This window comes from Puma concolor, chromosome C1 (assembly GCF_028749965.1).
Source record: "Puma concolor isolate L17-30 chromosome C1, mPumCon1.1.hap2, whole genome shotgun sequence".
Lineage (NCBI taxonomy): Eukaryota > Metazoa > Chordata > Mammalia > Carnivora > Felidae > Puma > Puma concolor.
The window spans coordinates 133,327,132-133,351,636 of NC_141674.1; the positions used below are offsets into that span (position 1 = coordinate 133,327,132).

General features: G+C 36.5%; 1 protein-coding gene across 4 annotated transcripts in view; it reads right to left on the reverse strand.

Moving 5' to 3' along the window:
- LRP1B (LDL receptor related protein 1B) overlaps nucleotides 1-24,505 on the reverse strand; it is a 1,907,075-nt gene that overhangs the window by 968,419 nt on the left and 914,151 nt on the right. For all 4 annotated transcript variants that reach the window (XM_086718488.1, XM_025932005.2, XM_086718489.1 and 1 more), the window contains exon 6: nucleotides 24,184-24,441. In XM_086718488.1, the coding sequence (XP_086574614.1) occupies nucleotides 24,184-24,441 (258 nt within the window). The remainder of the gene's footprint in view (nucleotides 1-24,183; nucleotides 24,442-24,505) is intronic.

The following is a 24,505-nucleotide window of genomic DNA, read 5'->3' on the forward strand; positions in this document are numbered from 1 at the left end:
ACAGAGAGTGTGAACAGGGAAGGAAAGAAAGTCAGACAAAGAATCCAAAGCAAGCTCCAGGCTCTGAGCTATCAGCACAGAGCTTGATGCAAGGTGCAGACCCATGAACTGTGAGATCATGACCTGAGCCAAATTCTGGTGGTCTCCCAATTTTTAAATATGGTAAACTAATTAATAAAAATTATAAAGCATTTTGTCTATCAAACAAAATTTGTATTCAAACTAAATCGACTCACTAGTGTAATTACACCAAAGTAAACAGTATATACTATTTATTACATTACACACACACACACACACACACACACACACACACACACACACACACATAATGTGTTTATTTTTGAAAGAGAGAGAGAGAGAAACAGATCACAAGCAGGGGAGGGGCAGAGAGAGGAAGATGGAATCTGAACCAGGCTCCAGGCTCTGAGCTGTCAGCCCAGGGGATAAAACAGGGCTGGAACTTATAAGACTGATCTGACCTGAGTTGAAGCCGGACACTTAACTGACTGAGCCACCCAGGCACCTCTCATCTATTTCAGTGTAATGCTCTACTTAAAAATATGTTCTTGGGAATGTCACTAATATTTGTAAAAGCCATTGTTCTTATATTCAATAAACATAATATCCAATTCACAAGGTGGTGAGGGGCTTAAATTAGAAAACAAACATTAAGAATGCAGTACAAAGAAATGTAGTAAGTTTCCCATGAATATTAGTTGCCTTTCCAGGGTCAGAAGGACTTAAAGGTTGCCCTTTAGTTTATGTATTTATGATTTCTTATAATATTTATTACTAGGTAATGCCACAGTACTAGATAAAACGATAAATAACTAATGATAACATAGACACTTAATGGGTTTGATAATTTTAAAATGTGCCCACATTTTATGTGGACAAAACACATCAAATGTTTTGATACGTTTCTTTTCAGGAAGTGAAGCTTAATTCTCTTCCCCCTTAGTGCAGGCTGTTCTTTGTGACTTTTTGTACTGAGTAGAATATGGTAGAAATGACAGAGTGTGATTTCCAAGGAAAAGCCATACAAGGCATCATAACTTCCATTTTGCGCTGTTTGAATCACTCTGGTGGAAACCAGATGCCATGCTATGAGGATAGTCAAGCAACCCCATGCAAAAGCCCATTTTGCAAGAAACAAAGACCTATTGCCAACAGTCACAAGAATGAGCTTGGAAGCATATCTTCCAGCCCAGTTAAATCACTAGCTGTCAGCAGTCTTGGCTAATACCTTAATTACAACCTCAAGAGAAACTCTACGTCAATCACCTAGCTAATAAACTCCCAAATTTCTAACACACAGAAAGTGTTAAGATAATAGGTGCTCTTTTTACGTGACTAAGTTTTGGGGTAATTTGTTATGCAGCAATACATAACTAATACAGAAGTCAAATCCTGTAGTTCTTTAAGATAGATTTTATTGGCTTTCTATCACTTGGATGTCATTTATAGGAGTATATCTGAACTAAACTGTCTCTACAGACAACTGTTTTGGTTCATTTAAATTACCAGTAGTGCAGATTAATGCTAAAATACAGAGGATACTCTGTCACTGCTTATAAATAAAACCTGGGAGATGTAAAGATAATTTTTCTTCTTTCTCTTGAAAATGTTTACTTTACTTTTACAAAGTGTGGCTCTGTGCTGAAACAACTATATCTGGGCATGATCAAAGTGTGGATCCCTTATATGGTCCCCTTCCCAAGAAAGGCAGTGTCAGATAGTATTAATGACCTGCAGAATGACTGGTCCGAGAGGGTATCTTTAGAAGGATGATATTTTAACTAAGTTCAAAATAAGGTGGTTAACCATGTAGAGATCTGGGGGCATAACCTACCAAGCAGGACTGAACCTGGCATATGCTCAAAATGAAGAGCAGGGGTGTGAGGAGCTCTATCATAGCTAAAATATAAATGAATGTGAAGAGATGAGGTAACAGAGACTAGCAGGTGTGACTCAACTACAGTAGAGGGATAAATTTCATAAGTGTTATATTGAAAAGCCAAGGGATTACTTTTTTATTTTTTATGTTTATTTATTTTGAGAGAGAGAGAGAGGGGTGGGTGGTAGAGAAAGAAGGAGAGAAAGAATCCCAAGGAAGCTCTGTGATGTCAGCAGAGAGCCCGACATGGGACTCCATCCCACAAACTTGATCACGACCCGAGCCAAAACCAACTGAGTTTTGGCTCAAAACCAACTGACTGAGCCATGCAGACACCTTGGATTACTTTATTTTAAATGCAAATTTTATTTTTATCATACAGTAGATGTACCTGGTTTAAAAAGTCAAACACTCCATCAAGGCTAACAGTAAAACATAGCAGTGTCCACTTCACTTCGATTCTTCTAATTGTTTTAGCTATATCAGTTGTATTTACTTCCATAATTCTGTACAGCATGTCTCTGTTAAAACTGCAACATTTTTAAGGTTTATATATAATCTACTGACTTATTCTTTTTTTTTTTTAATTTTTTTTTCAATGTTTATTTATTTTTGGGACAGGGAGAGACAGAGCATGAACAGGGGAGGGGCAGAGAGAGAGAGGGAGACACAGAATCGGAAACAGGCTCCAGGCTCTGAGCCATCAGCCCAGAGCCCGACGCGGGGCTCGAACTCAAGGACCGCGAGATCGTGACCTGGCTGAAGTCGGACGCTTAACCGACTGCGCCACCCAGGCGCCCCTCTACTGACTTATTCTTACACAAGATTAGTTTTTAACTCTTCATACAACACAAACACAAAAATATGCATTCATGCTTTCTCTCCCCACATCCTCCTACAACCTTAATTTTTAGGGATATTAATATTAAATGTTTATATAATTGTGACTATATAAATTTTTGCTACAAAGTAAAGGAAAGTTTAATATAATACTTTCTTCCCTGAACAACTTTAGTTCATTTTAAAGTTTCATTATTTTGGGGTGCCTGGATGGCTCAGTCGGTTAAGCGTCTGGCTTTGGCTCAGGTCATGATCTCACGGTTCATGGGTTCGAGCCCCACGTCAGGCTCTGGGCTGACAGCTCAGAGCCTGGAGCCTATTTCAGATCCTGTGTCTCCCTCTCTCTCTGCCCCTCCCCCACTTGCACTCTGTCTCTCTCTGTCTCAAAAATAAATAAACATTAAAAAAATTTGAAGTTTCATTATTTCTATTTTTATTTTTCCTGGTATCTTTTATTATTGCATAATTTGACAAAAGAACTCTAAAACACCTCCTTAAATGAAAAAATAAATTAGAAAAACACAGTCATCTCTTCCTTTCTTTTCTTTCTCCCTCTCCCTCTCCCCTTCCTTCCTTCCTTCCTTCCTTCCTTCTTTCCTTCCTTCCTTCCTCATCCTTCCTGTAATCCTCTTGTCGCAATCTCTACTTAATTGCTCCATAGCCATGGTCCAGGTTTTGTTTTGTTGTTATTGTTTTTAATCAGTCCAGACATTTATTATTTTACTGCTTGAGAAATCAAACATCCCATCTTCTGCTAATGTAGGGCAGTGGAGGTTGTCCTGGCTGTGTGGACTAGGGTAGGGAATCTAGTAGCCAGGCTATTGTCAAAACAGGTTCAAAGCTAATCTACTTATTACTAGTCCTATCCTATATCCCCACCTTTAGAGGTGAACAGAGTCTAATTTTTGAACTTCTCAGGGCTCTTCATCTTGGTATCCCATCTGCAGTCAGCAAAGCAGAGACACTACACATAAACCATTTATTGTTTAATCATCTGCTCTTCACTGTCCCAAAATATCTCACATGTTTTGTCTCCTCTCTGCTTTTGGATTAATACAACTAAAGGCAATTTTTTTTTAATCACATTTACAGGGACCTCCAAAAAAGGACAGATATCATATAACACTTTTGTTCAATTGGCAGTGTTTAATGGAAAGTCCCTGGGGACAGTTTCAAGCAGAAAAGTTAGACATCTATTTAGCATCTTAAAAGATCATTCTAGCTGTCCTGTGGATAAAAGGGGTAAGTCTGAAAGCAGGTGACCAGTTAGGAAGATTCTGCAAATTCCAGGAGAGAAATAGTGACATCAAAGACTATCAGAGCAAAGGTGAGACCATGTGGCATATACTACCCATATATCCTTTGTCAACATTAAATATATAATCATGTTTAAAGGAATACATTTAAGTTATATTCTAGCTTAGGTGAAGAAGCCACAAATGATGGTAAACTTGAAGACATCACAGAAAATCAGAAACATTCCACAGATTGCATCTATCCACATGTCTATTCTTGTTATATATTATAAACATTTTAACTTAGCATTTTTATTTCCATTCAAATATTGTCCCTCAAGCTGTGATGCTGCCTTCACTAAAGACAGTTATAGTGTTTCTAATGCAAATATAGAGAAGGGCAGGTAAAAATAAAATTTAAAACATGGTAAAATTGTAAGGAAATGATCTGCTTTCTTCGATTTATGTGTCTCTTGGTTTAAGTGGGAAATTAACATTTAAGTTTTATATCACATTTCTTTGCCAGACATTTAAAAATGCTTGCTGAATAAGATGCAATTGCATTTATTTTTATATGTCACTGTAATCTTTATCAAGAAGCATGTACTCACTTTATCCCTAGATGATATTAAATAAACTGAACTGAGTAAACAAAACCTCTATCTGCTTGGTGTAATAATTAAAATGGTATTACAGAAGTTCAGTTTGGGTGTACTGTGGGCAGGCACATCCTTAGTCAAGAATAGACTCTGGCACATTACAGAGCCCTTTCCTTTCCCCTTAACTCTGCCTCTTCCCAGTCTCCAGTTCTGTTTTTCAAACACACGAAATGTAAGTCAAAATGAACATCAAGGCTCGTTCTTTATATGAATAGTCACAATGTTCTACATACAATTTGTGCATGCCTTTATGAGAAAAGACAAGGAAGGTGCTTCTGACACAGATGGTAGGCCAGTATTAGATAGTTGCATAAGTCTTGAATGTTGTGTTTTTTTAATGTTTATTTATTTTGAGAGAGAGAAAGAGAGTGTGAGCAGTGGAGGGACAGATAAAGAGAGAGAGACAGAGACAGAGAGAGAGAGAGAGAGAGAGAGAGAGAGAGAGAGAGAATTCAAAACAGGCTCCACACTCAGTGTGGAGTTTGACCTAGGGCTCAATCTCATGACTGTGATATCATGACCTGAGATGAAATCAAGAGTCAGACTCTTAACCCGACTGAGCCATCTAGGCACCCCAAGTCTTGAGTGTTCTTATGTCTTCTGTTGGAAGGAAGGAACAAGAGACGACTGACATTTCAATGTTCTACAATTTCACAATTCTATCTTCCAAACTATGCTACAAGCCAATCTTATTTCCCATGGTGGATGCACTTAGAAAAGATGCAAGTGTTATTATCTCTACAGCAAAAACAAAACAAAACACACAAACAAAAAACAAAACCAGTTTACGCAAAAGTGTTTTCCCACTTGCAAAACTTTGCATTCTTATTTGACTCCTGACTCAAATGATTGATCCTTCGTTTTAGTTTTAGCTCACCTCACTTAATCCTGTACTAAATTCATCACAAATCTTAATCTTAAACATTCACCTGAAACTATACACTTCTTTCCATTTCTACTATTACTTTCTTTGGTCAAGACACTGTTTTCTCTCCTTTGGATGGCTGCAATAGCTTCTTCACTGATATTTCAACTAAGAGAACACAGTAAAACCCTAAGTATACTGTGACACCAAAGAAGAAAATAGTGCTCTTTATAGTCTGAGTCTATGTTATGGTTGATTGTCAGTGGAAAAAAAAAGTCTTAAAAATTGGTAAAACTCTTGATATTTACTCTCCTGTGCTAATGCTTTCAAAACGATATCATTGATATTTTTATAAATATTTAAGTTTGATGAACTTCAGCTCAATTTTAAGTCAAAACTTTATGGTATAGTTCTCTTTGTAACATCTTACCATGAACAACTCAGGGGATGAGGTGTAGTGGCCTTCCAACTTCCATTTGTGTTGTTTCTTCCTCAGGGCTTTAGTAAACAACAGGCTTTATTATAAAAATTCAGTCTATATTCTCACTTTCCAAAATATCACTCATATGCTTAGAATATCCAATGACTTCTCACCATAGTTAGCATAAAATCCAAAGTACTTAACATGACTTACAAAGTCTTTAAACCCTTTTCCAACTCATTTCTTCCTTGCTCACTTTATTCCAGTCACACTAGCCTCCTTACTTTTTCTGGAACCTGCAAAGAAAGCTTCCACCTTAGGACATTTGTATATGATCTTCAAGAGAAGAGTATCTGAATGTGCATGGCTTGTGTTCTCACTTCAATAAGGTATCTGCTCCAATGTCAGTTTCTCAGAAAGGCCTCTCTTGACCAATGGATATTAAAAATACCACTTCATTCCCTTTCCACACACAGTGACTCATCCCCACCAGTCAGTACTATTGGCTAATTTCATTTTCTTTGTAGCATTCATCAGTGATAGAAATTATTTAGTAGTCACTGCCTCCCCACACTAGAATGTAAGCCCCATGCCAGCAGATTCTGTATAACTAATTCACTGCTAAATTTCTCAAACAGAATTGTGTTTAGCTCATGGTAAGTGCCCAGAAAATATTTCCAAATCAATACTACTCTTCTTTTCATGCTAGTCTTTGCTCAAGAACCTCCTGCCTAAACTCGGTGCCCTCACCTCTAAATCAATCAGGTAGGGGATCATCTTAAGTCATAGCCGCTTTGTTCTTTAATCAGCTGAAATATTTTCCTTGATTTTACCTGTGAGCTCAAATTTTGCAAATCACTATTCTTTACCCAGGAAAGATGTACATAAGAAGGATTTGTTTTACTTACTGTGGACAAGTAATTTTACAAAAGCATAATTGGGCAGAATAGCAATTTGCTGGAATGAGTACCTGGGGGAGTAACAATAGTGTGAGGGATGATAGTGCCATATAGCTGTTGGAAGAATAGGGACAACTGGTGAGCCTAAGTGAATAAAAAGAGATAATAAAGCAAAGATCAGAAGGATGTCCTGACAAAATCTTGTACTGGGGATGAAATGCTGCCACATTCACTTTTGCATTAAAACTGCCGTATCTTGACTTCTGCAGCCTTACTGTTTACAATTCTTTACAGCCCTTCTTTGCTGTCTATTCCTACCAAGAATCATTTTATGACTCTCACAGCTTTGTAGCTCTTATTAAGAATTTATTGACACTTTGGCCATGGTTTGTCTCAGACACTACTGGTTACCTTGACTTTTCTGTTTGCAAATATTATCTTACTTTAGATTACCTTTTGATTCATATCACTAAAAACACAAACTTTTCATTACATATTATTATGATAATTACATTATATAATATACATAGCACTTTATATGTAATATATTACAACATTATTGTTTATTGTTCATATTTGTCATATCTCTTACTCTACCCAAGTTACAGACCCAGAATCTGAAACAAAACAAATAAACAATGATGTGATTTTGGTTATTGGTTTTGATGTACAATAAGAGAAGAAGAGAATATACTGATGTATTTCTAGTGGATTGATTCTGCAAATAAAGAGTGGTTCAATTGAACCAATGCTATCCGTTGCATTGGGTCTGGTTAAAAAAAAAAAATCAAGTGATTAACCCAAAGACCAAATATTTGTTAAGATGCTTCCTTAGCCATATTTGCTATTGGCAAACATTTTAAATTAAACTTACTCTGCTGTTAGGATTAATTACACAACAGTAATGGAATGACATGAATTCATGGAAACATATACATAACATAAAACAATAAATGCTTTTGGACTGTTTTTATTTATTTTATTTAAAAAATTTAAGAGTCAAGCCCAAGAGTCAAAAACAATCACAAGTGATTCAATTTAATGTATTTGACATGGGAGATTATTTTTAGGATTTACACTGAAGTATTCTGAAGGTGTTACATAATGTCTGAATTAAAGAATAGCACAGAAGAAATCCAGATTTACTCGATCAATGTAGTGACAAATTTATAGTCCTACACCTCAGACATCTGATTCTAAAGTAAGTCTAAGATGTGTACACATGGAGGAAGCGTGTTTTTTGTTTGTTTGTTTTTCTAGGGATTTGTCCCATTATACTTCAGAGGCATATACCAAGAAATAAACGTACTTCTATTTTTAGAGTAAAGAAAAGAGAATGTCTTAATGAGTTTGAGTAGGTATAACAAAATTCCATAGACTGGGAAACTTAAACAACATTTAATTCCCACAATTCTGGAAAATTGTGGAAAGTCCAAAATCAAGGTGCCAGCAGATTCTGTATCTAGTGATAGCTCAAATACCATCTTCTGTTGCTGCTTTATAACCTAAGTTTATGTACTATTCTAGACATTTTTTTGACATTTCGACAATCTTTGCAGCATCTCAGCAGGACTAGATTCCATCTCAAGAAACCATTTTCTTTGCTCATCCATAGGAAGCAACTATTCATCCATTCAAGTTTTATCATAAGAATGCAGCTCTTCAGTCACATCTTCAGGCTTCATTTCTAATTCGAGTCTTGCTGTTTCCATCACATCTGTAGTTATTTCCTCTACTGATGTGTTGAAATGTTGAAAGTCATCCATGTGAGTTAGAATCAAGCTCTTCCAAACTTCTGTAAGTGTTCATATTTTCACCCCTTCCCATGAGTCACAAATGTTTTTAATGGCATTCAGATTAATAAATCCTTTCCAGAAGATTTTCAATTTACAGCATACCTTATTTTATTGTGCTTTGCTTTGCACTTTGAATAGATTTCCTTTTTTACAAACTGAAGTTCAGTGGCAAACCTATGTCAAACAATTTCTAGTTGCCAGTTTTTCAACTGCATTTCCTCACTTCATGTCTCTGTCTCACATTTTGGTAATTCTTTCAGTATTTCAAAGTTTGTCATTATTCTTATATTTGTTATGGTGATCTGTAATCAATGATCTTTGGTGTGCTATCATTATAGTTTTGGGGCATGATGAATCACAACCATATAAGACAGTGATCTTAATTGATAAATGTTGTGTATGTTCTGACTGCTCTACCAGCTAACCATTCCCGCATCTCTCTCTCTCTCTCTCTCTCTCTCTCTCTCTCTCTCTCTCTCTCCTCAAGCTTCCCTATTCTCTGAGACACACCAGTATTGAGATTAGTGCAATAAATAATCCTATAATGGCCTCTAAATTCAAGTGAAAGGATGATGTCATGTGTCTCTCACTTTAAATCAAAAGCTGGAAATGATTAAGCTTAGTGAGGAAGGCATGTCAAAGGCCAAAAGTGGCTCAAAGCTAGGATTTTTGTACCAGTTAGCCAAGTTGTAAATGAAAAGGACAAGTTCTTGGCAGAAATGGAAAGTACTACCCCATGAACGCACAAAAGATAAGAATATAAAACAATATATTCCTGATATAGAGAAAGTTTTAGTTGCCTAGATAAAAGATCAAGCAATCTACAACATTCCCTTAAACTAATGCTTAGGTCAGAACAAGAACCTAACTCTCTCTCTTTTTTTTTAAAGGTTTATTTGTTTTTGAGAGAGAGAGAGAGAGAGAGAGAGAGAGAGAGAGAGAGAGAGAGAGAGAAACAGTGTGCTAATGGGGGAGGGGCAGAGAGAGAGGGAGACTCAGAATCTGAATTAGGATCCAGGCTCTGAGCTGTCAGCACAGAGCACTATGCAGGGTTGAACTCACGCACCATGAGATCATGACCTGGTCTGAAGTCAGATGCTTAACTGACTGAGCTACCCAGGCACCCCGGAACCTAACTCTGTTTAATTCTATGAAGACTGAGGGGGTAAGGAAGCTGCAAAATGCAAGATAAAGGAGCAAGTACTGACGTAGAAGCTGTAGCAAATTATCCAGAAGACTTGGCTAATATCACTAATGGAGGTAGCTACACTAAACAACAGATTTTCATTGTAGACAAAACAGCCTTCTATTAGAAGAAGATGCCATCTAGGAGTTGCATAGCTACAGAGGAGAAGTCAATGCCTGGCTTCAAAACTTCAAGGGACAGGCTGAATTTCTCACTAGGTTAATGTAGTTGGTGACTTTCAGTTAAATCTAATACTTATTCACCATTCTAAAAATCCTAAAGTCCTTAAGAATTACGCTACACTACTCTGCCTGTGCTGTATAAATAAAACAACAAAACCTGGATGATAGTACATCTGTTTACAATGGGACTTACTGAATATTTTAAAACCACTGTGGGGAACTACTGCTCAAAAACAAACAAACAAAAAGATCTCTTTCAAAATATTACTGCTCATTGACAATGCACCTCATCACAAAAGAGCTCTGATAGGGATGTGCCAGAGGATTAATATTGTTTTCATGCTTGTTAGCACAACACCCATTCTGCAGCCCATGGATCAAGGAGTAATTTTGATTTTCAAGTCTTATTATTTAAGAAATATACTCGTTAAGGCTATAGTTTCCATAGACAGTGCTTCCTCTGATGGATCTGAGCAAAGCAATCGGAACCCTTCTGGGAAGGACTCACCATTTTGTATGCTATTAAGAAACAGAGCCTGAAGGTGTGACTGAAGAACTGCATTCTTATGATAAAACCTGACTGGATGAAGAGTTTCTTCCTATGGATGAGCAAAGAAAATGGTTTCTTGAGATGGAATCTAGTCCTGGTGAAGATGCTGCAAAGACTGTTGAAATGTCAACAAAATGTCTAGCATAGTACATAAACTTAGGTGATAAAGCAGCAACAGGGTTTGAGACGATTGACTCCAATTTTAAAGAAGTTCTAATGTGCATAAAATTCTATCAAATAGCATTGCATGCTACAGAGAAGTTGTTGGTAAAGGGAAGAGTCCATTGATATCACAAACTTCATCACTGCATTATTTTAATAGATGGCCGCAGCCACTCCGCCTTTAGCAACCACCACCCTGATAAGTCAGCAGCCATCAACATCGAAGAAAGACCCTCTGCCAGCAAAAGTTATGACTCCCTGAAAGCTCAGGTGTGGGTTAGCATTTTGGGGCAATAAAGTATGTTTCAATTAAGGTATATACATTGTTTTTTAGACATAATGCTATTGCACACTTAATAGACTATAGTATAGTGTAAAAATAATATTTCTATGCACTGGGAAACAAAAAAAATTACTTGGCTTGCTTTGTTGTGATATTTATTTTACTGTGGTAGTCTGGGACAGAACCAGATATCTCCAAGGTAAGCCTGTGTAATTCAAGGGGAAAGAGTTGGAAAACAGAGTTTGTGTTTATTAAAATAATTACCTTGATTCACCATGTAATTTTGTGTGAATTTCATCCCATGGAAATAGGATGGACAACACTAATTGAGAGTCCCAAAATAAAAGCTCAGGCTTAACATAGAATGGGATGGAACACTGAGATGATTATTTGCATAATTCACATATTAGAAGCATTTTGCCTCAATTATCTGCAGTTTAGGAACAAACGTCTTTCTGCACAAATTACCAAAGTACCTGCTTTAATTCCCAATGAACTATTGTGTGAGTAATCACAATCATAATGCAGTCCTTCCAGTTCAACATTTTTGTGGAGATACCCATGACAATTTTAATTTAGTCAGTTGTATTGTTCTTATAAATCAAATCCTCAAAGCTGAAAGACAGAGTAAAACTTGCATCTGATACAGCAAAAAGTTTAAAGGAATGGTTTATCTCATTTTAAAATGTCTTTTTTAAAACTTATGTTCCTGTTCAGAACTTCATAAGCAGCTAAATATCTCTCTTCGTGATAACAAAACCAAACAATAAAAAGATAATTTATTTTCAAAACCTGCATGCTTATGTAGAATTCAATGATGCCATCTTTCTTCCCACCATACATTACCCCTTTTCAGATCTTCATGAAGGAAGAGGAAATATTTGATGAGTTCCTGAAATCGGTTGAGAGGAAACAAATAATAGACGGGACCTAATGGGCCACCTTGGAGAAAAATGGGAGTTTTTTTAAGTAAATTGATGATTCCAGAGAAAGGAATGAAATTGTGGAAAGCACAGTCTGACACAACGTGAATTTAAAAAAATGTTAATTATCAAAGGAGTAGAATAAAACACAGTAATAATCAGCACCTGTACTGGTTTTACTGCACTTGTAAGCAACTGTGATGAAGCAAATGCATAATTTCAACTACAGAAGAACTGATATTAACTATTTCTATAGATAAAAGATAACAAGAACAACAACAACAACAACAACAGAAACCTATGCTGGATACTCTGGATTTGCTCTATCAATCTCATTCTGTTTTCTGTCTGCTCAAAGAGACTAAAAACCATTAAGCTATCTTCCACACAAACTGGAAGCTCAGTTTTTGGATGCTAACTGATGTGTACTCAGAAATGTGGAAGAAAAACTGTGAGGCCATTGTCCTGCCCATTGTAACATTTTCACCTGGGAAGCACGACTGTTGTAAATAAGACATGTGCTTGGAGTGGTGCTCAGTGTCCATCATCCAGCTTCCTTAGGGGAAGCAGTGTGGGCACAGCAACAGTGGCCATGGCATCATCAAAAGCCTTCCTGCCTCCTGCACTGCAGCTGTGGAAGTCTGATCTCCAGTTACCAGCGTGTTCAAGGGCAGCTGCAACTGTAGTGGTAGCGGTAGAGTGGGTTCTTATTTCCAGCATAGTTCTAGAAAAGAGAACTATGATAGCTCCTAACACTCTGTGTTATTTTGGATGCCATTTTCAAGGCACAGCCTAGAATTCTCTCCTTTATCTCCTCCAACAATTCTGAGAGCATTCTGTACAAAAGCACTTCTTGATGCAAACACCAAGGTGTCTGTTCTCTGGACAGAACTGGGACTGATGTACCAAAAATGATTCTTTCAGACACAGTGGACGTTCTATAAGGGAGAAGGCTCTACCTCTCACAACTCCAAACAAATTATCAATATATTTTTAAACAACACGGACAACCAACTAAGTCTTAAGGCCAGGTGAGGTATTATTTCACATGGATAAGAAATTGTTCTTACCCGTTCAGATCAGCTGAACTGTTCTACCAAGCCACAAAGGAAAAAGTAACGTTTTTGTTGCTGTTATTGCTGCTGTTTTTAGTAAGCAAAATAGTATCTCCCAACAACAACAACAACAATAACAACAAATAAATAGAAGCTTATTTGGCTATAGAAGTATTGCCTTTTTTTGTGAGGTTACAAGATTAACAACCCTTTTTAGCGTAATTTTGGGACATGCTCTATTATATGGATTTGTTGGGAAATGAGTCTCATTGTTGATTAGTAGTATATAGGGCTTCCTTACCATTTAGTTTTAGAAACATAGTATAACCATTTTTGATTTTTTTTTTTTTGACAGAGAAACACTACAAATGAGTGAGGGTGGAGAAAGGGCGGGGGAGAGGGAGAAGAGGGAGTGGGGGAGATGGGATGGAGGAGAGGGGATGGGGGAGAGGCAGAGCAGGGAGAGGGAGGGAGGAGGGGGAAGGGAGAGGAGGGAGAGGCAGAGGGGCTAGCTGAGGGCGAGGGCAAGGGGGAGGGCGAGGGCGAGGGAAGAGATAATCCCACAAGGGGTAGAGAGAGGTGGGGCTCACCTGAAGTAGGGCTCGAATTCAAGAACCATGAGATCATGACATGAGCCAAAGTCAGATGCTTAACCAACTGAGCCTCCCAGGTGCCCTATAACCATTAATTTATTAGTGAAACTGGACTGAATAATAACAATAGAGATAGATACATTTTCCTTAGCATTACCTTAAAACAGGGAGATTAAATGGATTTGGATTCTCACATTAAAATAACAAAAGTTGCTAAGAAAATTTATATAATCTTATCAAGTAAATATTGTCATTAAGATGATAAAGATGTACAGAATATTTGAAGCAGAGATTTAATCATTAGATTTGCAATTTTGGGAACTCTTTTGAGTTTTTCACCAAAGGATTAGCAGGCTTTGGAGAATTATGTCATGTTTACCAGACTCCCAGGACACTAAGGGATCAACCAGAAGGTCAATCTGTTAATTTATAACTACTGACAGGATGCTCCAGTGGCACAATTACTAACAGGTACCATCCTAACAAATTCCTCCCTAAAATATGGTATGTGAGAAACCAAACCTGAAATCTACTTGTTAAGCATAGAGTCAAAGCAAAAGGCATTCCATATAATGGAGTTGAGGCCTTCTGAGTTTTATGAGGGGTTTAGAAAATCATCAGGACTGCGCTTTAGAATTCTACCATTTTGACAAGTGGAATACCTATTAATGTGCCCCCAATCCAGTGTGTGTATGCATATTGAATCTAGACCTGTATTTCACAAATATTTTAACAATTTTTCATCATCTAAATTACCATTTCATCATTTGACAGTGCTCTTCTATCATCAAAAAAGGTTTTGTCACCATACTCTTACCTAACTCTGGAAAAAATTGTTAAAATTAAATGGGAAGTTCCCTGACACTGTCTATATTTTGAAGTTACTCTTCACTACCATCCTCAACCACAAATTATCTTTTGGGCTAGGCCTTTTCCTGGAATGAATTCCACATATGTACAAATCTTTATTGCACATCTGATTCCTGTCAGCTCGAATTCTGAAACTGATTCGGGTGTTGTTATCAGAGGGTCAGAGTATGTAGTATGTGGGTCCTATATCCTTTGTGTACAGACTAAAAGTAGTGGGCCATTAGGAAGAAATAGCTAGAAAACTGTGATTACTGTAAGTCTCTATATTTTCTTATACACATAGCTTGTATAGGTTTAGCCACATAGATAGTAAATATATAAAAAAGTGATGGGAGAATTCAATGTGAGATTCTCCTTCAGACCTTTATTTTTTTTTTAATTTTTTTTTCAACGTTTATTTATTTTTGGGACAGAGAGAGACAGAGCATGAACGGGGGAGGGGCAGAGAGAGAGGGAGACACAGAATCAGAAACAGGCTCCAGGCTCTGAGCCATCAGCCCAGAGCCCGACGCGGGGCTCGAACTCACGGACCGCGAGGTCGTGACCTGGCTGAAGTCGGTCGCTTAACCGACTGCGCCACCCAGGCGCCCCTCTCCTTCAGACCTTTAAAACAATATTTCTTGGGGTGCCTGGCTGGCTCAGTCAGTTGAGGCCAACTTTGGCTCAGGTCATGATCTTGTGGTTCTTGAGTTCAAGCCCCGTGGTGGGCTCTGTGCTGACAGCTCAGAGCCTGGAGCCTGCTTTGGATTCTGTGTCTCCCTCTCTCTCTGCCCCTAACCCACTCACATTCTGTCTCTCTCTCTCTCAAAAATAAACAAACGTTAAAATTAAAAAAAAAAAAAACCAATATTTCTCAAAATAGGTAACATAAAACCCAAGATAGGTATTAATACCATATTAGGCATGTATACACACTCATGTCACCTCCTTATAATCAAGTATCCACAGAAACACCCACAGGCATACCCACAAAAATATCAATCGAGTGTTTGGTACTCAAACAAACAAAGGAAATCCTGGGATACACTAAGTAAAACAGGTACTTTACTGGAGGACTTTGAATAATCTTTAGCATGCTATATACACATAAATCTCCAATAAGGTTCCATAACATTAAAAATTTCCTAAACTTGTTTGACCACAAAAACAATTGTCTCAAACTATCATACAAACTGGTGTCCCAAGGAATGGTTTTTTAGGAACTGGTACTTTAAAGGACTGAAGTGTACCTATTGTGAGTTATTAGGTAGGAGAAAATGAGAAAGGGATAAATGAGTAGAAGAAACAAATATTCCTCCCCTCAGAACACACACACACACACACACACACACACACACACACACACACACACGAATATCTCAAATTACAAGAAAAGCAAATACAAAGTAATGAAAGGGGAAGGTATGTTTAAAACTGGGTGGGATCTCAGCGATTAAGTGAATAAGATCATTCATTTTAAAATGATTTGTATAAGGTCATATAGCCAGTTAATGACAAAGCTAGGACCATACCAAGTCACCATACTTTCACCCCAAACATTGTGGTGATAGAAATATAAATCATGGTTAAAATAAATGTACAAGTCACAAGATGTTATAGCCTGAAAACAATAAAAATAAAAACAAACACGAATCTTAATCAGACACTGAAATGATACGTGCCAGTTTTATTACTTTGCTTAATTACACTTCTGCTCACTGCCTTTAGATTTGATGCTACGTTCCTATTGTAAATGGGTCTACAACATTAACATTTTCTAATGATCGAGGAATATGAAGAGAAAAATGCCAATTTTACTTGACATAAATTATTTAATGACATGCAAAATAAAATGAAAGAATTGAAGTAGACACTTATGGTATTATACTTAAAAACAAAAAAAAATACCAAATAAATACTAAGTCAGAAATTATTTTGCAAGGCTAATTGCTGTAAAGTAATAGCTTCTCTTTTTTCCTTTTCTTTTCTCTCCTTATTTCCTTCTTTCTTCTACCACCATCAAGTTCGTCCAGACAGAAACACAGGTTTCCGTAATTAGACATCATGGATTTCAAATATATGATGCAGCTTATTTAGTCATTATGAAAAGAGCTTTTATATTCCAAGTTTCAGATTGGTAGATAAAGAAATCCTGCCAAACATTTTGATCTACTTGGTATATGGCATCATGATAGGATCATCAAGAAAATCCCACTTTGATTATTAAAATCCATAATAAACAAGCAGACATGTGAATCTGGACAAAAAAAAATACCATGAGGATACTGATTTAAAAATTCTCTATAGCATGAAGCAGACTTTGTAGGGGAATACATGTACACTGTGTAAGTAAAGTATATTTCACAAAATTCATACGGAAAAAATACCAACAATTGAAGCTTAGCACATGTTGAATACTGGCTTTGGTGAGTTTCAAGCATGTTGCCAAATGACAATAAATAGTAATTTAGTTCTTTGCAGCCTGACAACTGAACTAACAATAAAGACAAATTTATAGAGGAACAGAGTGCTAAGAGTGTTTTTTTCTTCCCTTTTTACTAGGCATTCAGGACAGTCTTTTATGATTGTGCTCTGATTGTAAATCAGAATGGGTTATTTACTTCAAAGTATAAATTAATCTAATGCTAATGTAAAAATTAAGATATAATTTAATATCACTGCCTACACCATTAAGCATACGGTATCAAAAAGGGAATTCTGAAAGTTCTCCAGAAATGTATCCTGAGATCCTCAGATCAACATCTTTGCTAACTCTGCCTTTGTCTCTATTTTTTTTTTTTTTGCACTCAATGAATAGCCTGATCATTTTGCTAAAATTCCAGATCCCAGAAGGAATGCATTATATTAATTAGCTACACACACGTCTCAGAAAAAAGTCATTTTATGTAAATATACTAAATATAAAATGAAAAATTTGTAAGAAGTATAAAGAGTTGAATAAAACATGTATTTGCTTATAGAACAACAGTGAATAAAAATGTATCTCTGGAAATAAAGAGTTATAACATCCTCATGGAGGATGTGCTTTACATCCGTCACAGATGTTTCCTAGGGAGTAATATAAAACCAGTTATCGCAGCCAAAAACAAATTTACAACATTTTTTTGTTTGTTTCTGTGGGAGAGTAGGAAATCTAGATAAGAAATTTTCTTTTAAAAAGCTCATTAATTTATACAAAAATGATGGTCTTAGTCATTTCTTCTTCAGCTCTTGAGCTCAGAGATGAACAATTCCTGAACCTTTTCTAATGGAATCCTAGAACCAGAATTGATTGATTGTTGAATGAATGAAAAGCATACAACCCCAAGTTTGAAGTAGTTTACAGTGTTTCTCAGGGGATGAGAATTACAGAGAAATCCTGACCCTCCCCTTTATTTTTATTATAAAAGGCATCTGAAACCTTAATAATAACAACTAAGTATATATGATTGAGATCATAAGCACATTCACCATTTTATGCATTCAAGTACCTAAATATGAGTTAGCAGAACTTCCTTCGAAATAAAAAAATCTAATCACGCCCAAGGGGCGCCTGGGTGGCGCAGTCGGTTAAGCGTCCGACTTCAGCCAGGTCACGATCTCGCGGTCCGTGAGTTCGAGCCCCGCGTCGGGCTCTGGGCTGATGGCTCAGAGCCTGGAGCCTGTTTCCGATTCTGTGTCTCCCTGTCTCTCTGCCCCTCCCCCGTTCATGCTCTGTCTCTCTCTGTCCCAAAAATAAACGTTGAAAAAAAAAAAAAAAAAAAATCTAATCACGCCCAGAAAGGAGAAGAGTTAAAAAGTCCACACTGCTTTGTTCTATTTAATCTCTGCACTAAAAATTAATTGACCTCTGTTTTAAGAGCTTTGGCTCCAATACTGTTTAATTGAGCTGCCTTAGGATGGGGAGACTCTAAAAGGATTGAATCAAGTTGCTTCTATGGTCATTGAGGTTAGGGCCCAAAATAAATCTATAAGCACATACCCAGGGGAAGTCAGACGCTAAGTCCATAAAAGTCAATAGTCATTGAGTAGACCCAGTACCTTAGAAACATTTAAGACTGACATGTGAGACTATTAGCTAGACATAGATCAGATCTTACTTAGCCATCATTCAGCCTATTTTTCTAAATGTCTCTAGTAGTGATCTGACAGAGTTTCTCTGGAAGTTGCCTCTAACTGTGTCTCTAACTCTAATTCTGTGCTCACCCTTCCTCACATCCTAAAGCCAAGGAATCATTTTTTATTTGGAAAAACAGGTAAACATAAAATTGAAATATAATGCTTATTTTTTCTTTTAAAAATTTTAATGTTTATTTCCTTTTTTGAGAGAGAGACAGAGACAGAGAGACAGAGTGTGAGCGGGGTGGGGGGGGGGGGGGCGGGCAGAGAGAGTAGAAGACACAGAATCTGAAGTAGGCTCCAGGCTCAGCTGTCAGTGCAGAGCCGGAAGTGGGGCTTGAACCCATGAACCATGAGATCATGACCTGAGTGGAAGTAGCTTACCTGACTCAGTCACCCAGGTGCCCCGAAATATAATGCATTTGTGATAAGGTCGCATAGGAAGGGCTGCTAAACTCAATTGGAAAACTTTTGGAAACAATATGATGCCATGAAGAATGAGCAAGAGATACCTGGTTAGAGGGAATGAGAACCTATGATCTATGATGAAGAAGCAACATATACAAACATGCATGGAAATGGGAAAATAAAGTATGTTGAAGGAAGTATAAGTACTATTTTTAGGTAGAACATGTGATTTGAGTAAGTAGAGGCACGGTAGGTCAGCTGCTTGCGGAGAAGCCAGATAATGAAGTTTTATTTTATCTTGAGATAAATAGGAAGCTACATCAAATGATTTTGATTTTAAGTAATGGAGTATCATGGTCACTCTAGCAGAATAATAGACATTGGAGAAGTTCCCATGTAGTGGACAATTTCACTAGTAACCATTTCAAAAAGACAAATTAAAACAACATGAATGGCTTGTAACCAATCAGGTGAAGAATTATAAATAAGTACAACAAGGTTCTATGATGATCTCTTCATCACTATGTGACATTATGTACTCTTGGGATACTGCTGAAAAGTTCTATAATCATATTCTAACATGCAGACTCACTGAGCTGACACAGTTTGAGACCAGCATTTCCACTGCTACAGGTGGATTATTTTGTCCCAAGATTATGCTTGTATTGACAATAGAGGCACAAACTGGTCATGCTTATCCTACCATATCCTAGTGGAGGACGTGTGTGAAACCATAAAGGCTATGAAATTCCTAGGCTGGGCTGAGGCAAAGGGCGTATTTCAAAATTAAAAGTCATTATTTGTGTGTATTGAGACCAAGACTTAAAGATTTCTTATCAACTTCAAAAAATATTTCCTTTTGTTAAACTCATTTTCTCACCTATAAACTGATGAATATAAACAGTATGCAGATTTCATTTTTATGATGGTAATGTATTATATATGTAGAATTTTTAATGGATAAACAAAACATTCAGGAAATGTTGCCTAATAATATTATGTGATTATTAGAGAGCTCTAATTCAAGAAAAAGAAGTAAAACTGCTAAGACAGAGGCAAAGGGCCAAAATCCCAAAGTTATCCAATCAAAGATTTAATTTAATGGATCTAGGCAGAGTTTTAAATGGAAAATGAGCTAAGGCTGACATCGAAAGAGGGAAAAAAACAAAAACAAAAACAAAAACAAAAAACAAAACCAGGATTGGGGATAATAAAAATCAGTGATTGGGGTTAATTCTGAAGCAAAGTTTATAAAGAATAAACAATCTTTTTATTTTTGTCCAGGAATATTCTGCTGGACCAGAACTGAGCACAATGAATGGATCAAAACAAGCTGAGCAAGTCCGTATTAGAATCCTAAAACTCATACTCAAATTTTGCAGAATATTGAAAAATCACACATGGAAATGGAATGAAAGTATCTACTCTATACCTAGGAATGAACAGTCTGGTCCTGAATCATCTTGTTATCAAGGGATTAACACAGTGAGTATTCTACTTATCTCAATTATCTTTGTGTACTTTGTCCTCAGAAAACAGCTGGACATCACCATTTTTTTGAATCCCATCATTCTTGTTGATTTAGAGCATTTGTGTCCCTACCACAGTACTCTCCAAGAAAGACTAGGGGAAATAATTAGTTGTTGCAAATGTACTTTGTATGAATACTTAATTGGAGAATCAATTTTGCTTACAAAACACTTCCAAAATTTTCTTCAAAGTCTACAATTTTCTGGCTAAATCCCTAGATATTAAACATCAGGTATCTTTTAAAAAAATAGTAACATTGAATAAGAAATATAATCATACTTTGCCCAATGTGCTTTGGTTACTATACTTTATTGAGCATATTATTATTAGTCTTTATTCTCTCACAATATTGCTTAGGAGTGATTCTTAATGTTAAAAGTAGGCCTCTAGGGTCACCCAAGTGGTTCGTCAGTTAAGCGTCTGACTTGGGCTCAGGTTATGATCTCGCAGTTCATGAGTTCAAGCCCCACCATTAGGCTCTGTACTGACAGCTCAAAGCCTGGAGCCTATTTCAGATTCTGTGACTCCTTCTCTCTCTGCCAATCGCCCACTCACAGTCTCTGTCACTGTCTCTCTCTCAAAAAATAAACAAACATTAAAAAATTTAAAACAAAAAATAGGCTTCTCTGAGCGGCTATATTAGAATCAATTGGTGGGCCTTTTTTAAAGTCTTTATATATTGTTGAGAGGCAGAGAGGGGCGAGTAGGGGCAGAGAGAGAGGGAGACACAGAATCTGAAGCAGGCTCCAGGCTCCAGGTTGTCAGCAGAGCTCAACATGGGCCTCAAAACCCACGAACTGTGGGATCATGCCTGAGCCAAAGTCAGACGCTTAAACGACTGAGCCACCAAGGCACCCTAAGAGGTGGGTCTTCTCAAACAATATAGCCTTCCACAATTCACCTTGTCCACTTCCCTTCCAAGATTTGTATACTTCTCTCCTATTTAGAGACTGTCTTTTTGAGCCATTGTCCCTAACATTAGTGTGTCTAAACATTTTTGGCTCACTAAAATGAACAACAAAAGTTGAGACCCACAGGGGCAGTGTGGTGTTCAGCAAAAGCTGATAAAGTCAGACCCAACTGACACCTATAGCCAATACTCGTTGTGTCCTGTCACCCCATTTCTCACTGTCCCAATTTTCCCCTCATCATAAGAGACACAGCTTTGCCTTCCTAGTGCATACAGTCACTGAACACATTCCATAAGTTGTAGTTGTTATTTTTAGTAGATTTGGGAGGTTCTTTGAAAGCACCAGTATTTGCATTTCTAATGTAGAAGAACACAAGATTTAGTTGTCCCATCTCTGCCTTTGTTTTCGCCAATCAGTATTGTCTAACATATCTGAGATCTGTAGCTAATTTTTTTTATATTACAAAACTCGAAGAGCATACAGGAATGTAGTGGGTATCCAATGAGATGAGACAGAAAATATAAATTTTAATACTGAACTAAATTATTTAAATATACCATTATGCAAATTTTAAATGCAAGTCAGTTTGACCTGTAATGATTGCTTTTCTCCTCACAGTAAATTAAAAAAATATATATATATTTTTTTTTCATAAAAGAATGCTTTCCTCAGGCAAATTCAGAGAAAAGCATCTATGGAAGAAGGAACAGTGCCAGTTATTCAGGCATAGTCTCATTGGTTCATTATTTTTGCTTATGTGGTACAAGAGATTTTATGTAATTATACATGCAAGAAATATTCCAACTTCATTATCAGCTCACAGAGTGTCATGGTGAATGAAGAGCTCACCATATCCAATGGAAGCTATTCTCTGGCACGGTGATAAAATGCATGGATTACAAGCAGTGACAGAGGAGCCCGGACCTGCTCACACCTCTGCCCCAGTCCCATCATTAACTTACTTCTACACATTTAATCTTTATTCTACATTGACTGAAATTGCACAGCTTAAACCCGACTTTGTCAACAAAATATTTATTCTAATTAAAAGATTTCCATTGCATTTATTACTTATAGTTCAAAATGAATGTTCTTTTCAGCATTTCAGTGAATTGCTTAACAAAAATCTCTTTCGTTTTCTAGATTGGCCAAGCATTGCCTTATAAATCAAAAGAAACCTAAGATACAAATTATATTCTTCTGATATTCTAATGTGCAAACGCTTTGCCATCCCCAGATGTACTAAAAAAAAGTAGTTGTTTTAAAAATACATGAGAATTTAAAAATTTAAAAATACAAGAGAAATTAATAATATTATTAGGACATATTAAATGTAGAAAAGTTGCTTAGGTAAATTTGGGAAGTAATTTTACCTGCCAACTTTGAATAGCCTAGCTATTTGACTATCACTATTCCATTTGCTAGGGACAAATGCATTTGGATTACTTGAGGTAATCACTAACATGGCAGGGACTGGGACCTTTTGTTTGAACACTTTCCAACAGCTGGCTCAGCCAATGTCTGAAATACTCAAATCACAGGGCAGCACTCCTTGTGCTGGTACTACTTGTTATTTACTATTTATTAGGAATTATCATTTCCTATAAAATCCTTAAAAACAGCCAGGGACCTTTGCTTTTACAAGGCATTTTGGTCCAGTATCAAAATAAGTGGCTTTAGCAATTATTTTATTTATGTTAAGAGGATTTTCAAAGTGCTGGATTCTATTTGTTAAACATTTATTTATTTTCACTAAACTGTACACAATCATACTTTATATTCCATTTTTTATAATTTTTGCCATTGGTTCATTCAATATCATCATACTTATCAAACATTACATATTATTTTTCTTATGTTTAATAAAGATTAATAATCAATCCTTCTAATTGTATGTCAAAAATATTAATAAAATATAATTATTGAATCCAAATCACCAAACATTCTGTCTGAAAGCTACATTTATTCTATCACAGGACTGTCTTTTCTTTTCTTAACTTGACTACAGTTTTTCTTTACTTTTCTACCAATTTTTATGTTAGCAGCATTTGCAAGAATAATTTCCTGTAAATCAAAAAAATAAATGGACATGTCTTGAAATTCCCATGCACACGGTTTCCCCAGGAAAGCACAAATACTCCTGTGCTGGAGAGATGGAGGGAAGGAGAAAGAGAGAGAAAGGGAGACAGCAAACATCAGCGTGAAAGATGGAATGAATGTATTCGTGTCTGTGTAACAATGTGACTTCAGTTTACAGCAATATTCAGGAAGAAAAGCACAGCTACTAGTTTGTGAATTTCTGGACCGAGAAATCAAAATAAATCAAAACCACAAATCAGTTCTTTGGAAGATGCATAAAAACTCTGATTTGCTAAGAAAAAAGTCAACAAACACAGGTAGTTGTTACTAATTAGCATAAATCTAATAGTTTTCAAGGTATTTTAACAAACACTACAGTTGATGAGCTTATAATTATCAACTCTGTTTCTTGCTTTTTAAAATTTTCACCTTCACTCTCACATTGTGAACTATCACTGAGTGGCAAATTACAATTCTCATTTAGGTGACACTGTAATAAGCATTAAAGAAAGAATTAAAATTAACTCCTAACTTGTTACTTGCATAAACAGTGAAACTACATGTGTATGTGTGTGTTTATTCAGAACAGGTAGTGAACACATTTATTCGTCTATTCATATTTACATATATAGATTTCCAATAGCCATAAACTATGTTAGAAAAATCTAAGAATCCTGTTTACTGATCTGTAAATGAAATCCTTCAAGGGTGACATTTCATATGAGTTGAAATACTCACTGTGGAAGGACTGAAGAATATTAATGGTCCACTCCTCTGTTAATCTTCCTGTTTTTGTTATCTGGATACATTTGAGCTGATTTGAAGATTCTCTTGATTCAATCCAACAAATCATGTCTTCATTGTAAATAAAATCCAGAGCATGAATTTCATTTCCATTGACCGAGCTCAGGGTTGCCATTTTACTGCCGTTAAGATAGAAAACCTCAATTGTTTCAGAATTTGCAATTAATAGCATAGGTGGCCTATCTGTCGGTTCTGGAATAAGAGAAAAAGAGAAGTGAGTTTAGTAAAAGTGAGTCCATTTTTTTCATAATTTTGA